This window comes from Prionailurus viverrinus, chromosome E2 (assembly GCF_022837055.1).
Source record: "Prionailurus viverrinus isolate Anna chromosome E2, UM_Priviv_1.0, whole genome shotgun sequence".
NCBI classification, from domain to species: Eukaryota; Metazoa; Chordata; class Mammalia; order Carnivora; family Felidae; genus Prionailurus; species Prionailurus viverrinus.
Window position 1 is genome coordinate 55510969 of NC_062575.1, and position 5444 is coordinate 55516412.

Here is a 5444-nt window from a genome sequence, read left to right on the forward strand (position 1 = left end):
ACAAAATGAGATCAGAGCTCTGCCAGGACTTGAACTCCAGCAGGTGATTAACTCAACTCTCCTCACCTGAGATCTGATTAGGAGAAAGAGGACCTTTTTATTTGCATAGGGTTTTCCAAGAAACAAGGTGGGTCTCTGCCCTCCCTGCCCTGGACCTCAGCAGTCCCTGCTCACAGGACCCAGCCTCGGGAGGGACGGTCTTGTTCAGGGTCATGCCGCGAGGCTGGGCATTTCCCTCTACCACACCAGATGTAGGGAATGGAGGGTGCCTCCAAGGGAACAACACGGACCCCATTCAGCCACTTGTGTGTACATATCTGTCAGATGAATTAAATGAACAGGTGAATGGACTTTAGGATTATTCCATTTTTATTATTATTTATCTGGTTTTTAGAGACACTAAGCTTTGAAAACTGTCTTCTTTGGGGTATGATGCCCCAAAGCATGTGTTTTCATGCTCTTGTCCCTGTACCGAAGGGGTCTTGAATAATGGTGTTGTGGGGGAGTGGAGAGAAAACCTGAAGGAACTTCTTTGGGAAAGGGGAATCCTGGGCCAGGGGTCCCCATCAAGAAGCTGGGGGCCCAGACTCCTGGGTCTGAGGGAGGAGGAGGGCTGGGGGGCTGGGGGCTGGGACTCCTGGGTCTTGAGTGGAGAGAGCAGGGTCTGGGGAGACAGCTGGGCAGCTGATGTTAAGTCATACCAACAATCATCTTCTCCGGATGGTTTTCTGGATCCAGGTCTGGTACTTGCACAGGTTGGTGTAGACCCCAGGGTAGCCGGGCAGGGCGCAACGCTCCATCCCCCAGGAAACGAGGCCCTGGAGCTGTCCTTTGCACACCAGGGGTCCCCCTGAGTCGCCCTGAAGGGGAGAGGCTGAGATGGAGACACCCACGGACGACAGATGGCCAGAGCCGTGGGTGTGGAGGACTCAAGAGGCAGAGATGGGGAAGAGGTGGGCTGAGACCCCTGGACAGGGCTCTGGAGATATCACTGCCTTCCCTTTTCACTGCTTCCTTCTGTCTCTTCCCCTTGGGGCTCACTGTGCTGCTCTAGAAAACTGTGTGTGCCTCTTTACATCTCCCTGTCTCTGGAGTCACCTCTTAGGGATGGGCTAAGGTCTCTAGAGGTGCTGAGCACAGATTTCCAGGGGACCAAATATAATAACAGCAATGAGAGCAGTGATCAGAGCTAAGTGCAGGCACCACTCTGCACTCTTTCCATGAATTACCATCTGATTCTACCATGTGCTCTAAGAGGAGCTACCCCTGTCTGACAGAGGGATTAGGCCTGTTACCCGAGGGTATACAGCTAGGATGCAGCCGGACTATTACAATCTCTCTCAGTTTCTGGGGATACCTCCTCTGATTTTCATGCTCCTGAGATCCTTTGGTACCCAAGTGCCAGCCCCAAACAATCCCCTTCCTCCAACTCTCCTTTCTGCACCTCACCTGACAAGAGTCCTTCCCTCCTTGGGGAACACCTGCACAGACCATGCCGGCAGTGATGGCTCCAGGATAAGCCCCCTGACACTCTTGATCCGAGAAGATGTTGATGTTCACGCATTGCAGGGAGTTGGGGTACCTGGCTGGGGGTACACTGAAGGGTTACGAGTTGGGTTTACCTCCTCCTCCCTCAGACCCAGAAGTCCAGTCCCCCAGCCCCTCATTTCCAGGATACGGAAGTACTTACCAATGGGGCTAGATGTGGTGCCCCAGCCAGACACGAGACAGGGGGTCCCTGGGCTCATGCAGGTATTGGCCACGGCAATGGGCTTCACCGCCCTCCCCAGCCGAACAGGCCGCTCCAGCCGCAGCAGCATCAGGTCGTTGTTGTGGGTCCGGGAATTGTACTGGGGGTGTCGCACCTGGCGAACCACACGCAGCACCTGCTGGGTAGCCTCCCAATTCTTCAGGTTGTGCTTGCCCAGGGCTACATGAAGGATCCTGGCCCATGACCCCCAAAAGTAGCACTGCTCAGGATCTGACCTGGAGACCACTCCCCATCCTCTGGCCCCTTTCCCTTCCCTGCTGATGAATTTCCCACAAGTCTAACCAACTTTTGGAACACCAGCTGGACTCCTGTGCCCTTTCTCATAACTTGGCTTCTCTCTTGGGTCAATCCCACCATCCACCCCTTTCTGTCTTGAGCTGTGTTCTGGTTTCTGGCTTGGGTGTAAGGTAATGGTTGGGAGTTCTTGGCTCAGTGCTGGGTTCTAGGCTCTGAGTTCCAACTGAGACTCTGGGCTATGGCTCTAGGCTCTAAATCAGAATTGATATCCTGGAGGAGGCTCCTGAGAGGCTCCATCCTGGTGCCAGCCTGGCTTCTGGGTTCTAGACATTTTGAACTTTTGAGTTGAAGCTAGAATTTGGGTTCTCTAGATGGAGTCTGGATCATGGCATGCGTTTTAGATATGGGTATGAACTTTTGGTGTTAGGATAGACTGCAGATTCTATTTTGAGCTCTGCATTATGGTATGAGTCTTGGTTCTAGATGTTTATTTGAGCTTTTAGTTGTAGGGTAGGCTCAATTCTATATTGAGCAATGGACTGTGATCTGAACTATGGATTCTGGACATGGATATGAGCTTCAGTTCCTAGGTTGAGTTCTGGGTTCTTGCTTAAACTCTGGTTTATGGCCTGGGTTTTAGACGATGGTTTGAGCTCTGTCTTTGAGCTTAGGGTCCTAGACATCAGTCTGAGTTTTTGATTCTTGGGTGGGCTCTGTTTTAGATTGCACTACAGTTATGGTCTGGGCTCTTGCTTCTAGACTCTGGTCTGAGCCTTGACCTCAGGTTGAGCTCTGGGTTCAAGATGGAGCTCCAGGTTATGGCTTGGATCCAAGTTTCTGGATGCTGTCTTGCATTCTGGACTTTGCATTCTAGACATTGGGCTGAGTTCTGGGCTTTAGGTTTGACATGAATTTCAATTTATGGAATTATATCTTAGTGTTTATAGGTACTGGGTGAGCTTTTGTCAGGGATCTGGGTTCTAGGGTTTGGTCTAGACTACTGAGTTCTTTATGAGACATCAGATTATGGTCTGCATTCTGGGATTTAGACACTGGGCTGAGGTTTGGGTTCTAGGTCTCTCAAAAAGAAGCTATAGACTAGACTCTGAATTAAACATTGTACCTAGAATGGGCTCTGGTTCTGTCTCTCCTACAGTCTGAGCCCAGAGCCCGGAGGCTCTGTGCTCGCAGCCCAGAGCCCGGAGCTGTATGTTCTAGCTGTAATCAGAGTCCTGGATTTATGGCTGGACTGCAGGTTCTAGACTAGGCTTTGGATTCTAGGCAGTGTTCTGAGAGGGGTCCTGAGTTTCTGAATGTAGATTGTGCCCTCAATTGAACCACCAATCTGGAATGGGCTCCTAATCTTGGTCTCTATGTAGAGTTTGGCCTCTAGCTGGATCTCCAGATAAGTTAGCTTCTAATTTTTGTGTGGGACTCTAAGCTGGCATATGGGTTCTAAACTGTCAATCTGCTTTCAGAATCTAAGCTGAGTTCAGGATTTATGGTTGGGTTCTATATTCTGAGCTGTGTTGGTAATTCTAGGCTCTTATCTAGACCCCAAACCAGGATCCAGCTACTACATTAGGTTCAACACAATGCTCTAGGTTCTTAGCTGAGCTCTGGGACGCTAGACTCTAGAATTCACCCTGCACAGGAATAGGGGAGGGGGTTACTCACGGGCGGGCACAGTGAGCAGCGGTGATGACCCATTGGCCTGACAGCAGGACCCCTCCACAGAGGAAACTACGAAAGGGACCTGCCAGTAAGGCCGCCTGCCATGGCTGGGAGTTCTGGATGCATGTATAACCACCAAGTATCTTGTCCTTATCCTCTTGGCTCTGTGCCATGGCTAGGAACAGGCAGAGGTGGGGTGTGGTGGGGAAAGCAGATGAACAAATGCTTTCCACCCCCAACTCTCTAGGACGTCTGGGACCCACAAATCCCTTTTCTTTTCCTAACCCCTAAACCACCTGCCTCTATTTGTCCCACCCAGTCTGAGATATGCCCAATGTTGCCTCCATTATTGCCCCAACACAATCAGGGAGTTTTCTGACACCCACCCCTCCCCCACCATCACCTCCATAGTATATTACTTGATCCCATGGCTGCCTCATCCAGGGCTCTGACATATCTACTACCCTTGACTCTACTCTCCCATGAATACTTTCTACCACCACTTTTCACAGGATACCACCATTCCTCCCATTAATTCTTCTCCAATACATTCAAGGAGCTCCCTGCCCTTTATCCAATCTTCCCACTCTGTGCGGACCCCCAGGATCCACTGTCTCACCCCACACCCACACCACCTACCATCACGCCCACAATCACCACCACCAACATGCCGTCTTTCCATTAGTTTTGCAGCCCTCCTTTTTAAATAAAACCTAGACAGCACTGGATACTTCTCCACAATTCCTCATTTATTCCTCCCCATCTCCTTCGACTCCTGCACCCTGATATCTCCACAACTCAGAATTCAGGCCCCTTCTGCATGCCCCTCAGTCACGACCCCCAAACCACCCTCCTGTCTTTTCATCAGGTCATCCATGAGCACCCCAGAGCCCCAGGGAACACTTTCCATCTCTTCTCAGCATGCCTAGGGGACTGCCATACTCCGGATCTCACTGCTGTCTTACCTAGAGCCATGATCTGGAGTGCTGTCAGCAGGAGGAGCATTCTGGGGTCTGGAGGTCAGGTTCTGGCAAATGCAAAGAGAAAATGAGAGAGAAGGAGGCTGCAAGAGACCCAGAGATGAGGGACAGAGACAGTGAAGGCCTTACACAGAGACCAAGACCCTTCAAGACGTGGATGCGTCTCTGTGTGTGCAGGAAGGGGGGTGGTGCCTTGATTCCCTGTCACTCTGTGGAGCCCTTTTATCCCTGGCCTGGGCAACAGGCCCTGCCTCCCCCACCCCCGCCCTTCTCCTGACATTTTTTTATTGCCCATTTCCCATTCCAGGACTCCAGGACTCCCTGGTCCCATCTCCTCCCTTCCTTCTCTGGTCAGAGAAGCAGCCACCACATTAATGAGAACCCGCCCAGGGAAGGTGTTTAATCTGGGAGGAACCCAGGGAGGGAGGGGGACCCCAGGGCAGGGTGGACAGAGTGGGTGGCTCAGGGGAAGGTGCTGGTAAGGGTTGGGGGTAAAGAGACACAGAGAAGACTGGGAAATGTAAGAGAAGTAACATAAGAAGGTGGAGAACCAGAGAAAGAGTCAGAAACACAGACCCGAGAGACAAGTGTCAGAGGGAGAGAGACTAAGGAAAGATGGGGAAGGAGAAGGAAGATGAATGTGGACATGGGGACAGAGGAGGTGGGGTGGGGGGAGACAGTGGGCAGGTGCAGCACAGAGACAGTGATTCATGGAGAAGGGAATGTGGGAAAGCTAAGAAAGAAACAGAAAAACAGGGAAGACAAGGAAGACACTGAAGGCA

General features: G+C 51.5%; 1 protein-coding gene across 1 annotated transcript; it reads right to left on the reverse strand.

Annotated features, from left to right (window-relative positions):
• Positions 1-497: 497 nt before the first annotated feature.
• On the reverse strand, positions 498-4687 carry KLK14 (kallikrein related peptidase 14). Its single transcript, XM_047836313.1, has 5 exons — positions 4648-4687; positions 3686-3857; positions 1691-1944; positions 1450-1586; positions 498-860 (listed from the first exon to the last, which is right to left on the reverse strand). Exons 1-5 carry the CDS (start codon positions 4685-4687, stop codon positions 708-710), a joined length of 756 nt encoding a protein of 251 aa, XP_047692269.1. The 3' UTR covers positions 498-707.
• Positions 4688-5444: the final 757 nt, after the last annotated feature.

What these genes read in the sequence shown, in the direction of transcription:
- KLK14 (XM_047836313.1), bottom strand. Translation starts at nt 4,687, where the DNA reads ATGCTCCTCCTGCTGACAGCACTCCAGATCATGGCTCTAG. An exon ending in ACTCCAGATCATGGCTCTAG is followed by an intron (nt 3,858 to 4,647) that starts GTAAGACAGCAG and finishes GCCTGTTCCTAG; the next exon opens with CCATGGCACAGAGCCAAGAG. An exon ending in GAGGGAAGGACTCTTGTCAG is followed by an intron (nt 861 to 1,449) that starts GTGAGGTGCAGA and finishes TCTCCCCTTCAG; the next exon opens with GGCGACTCAGGGGGACCCCT.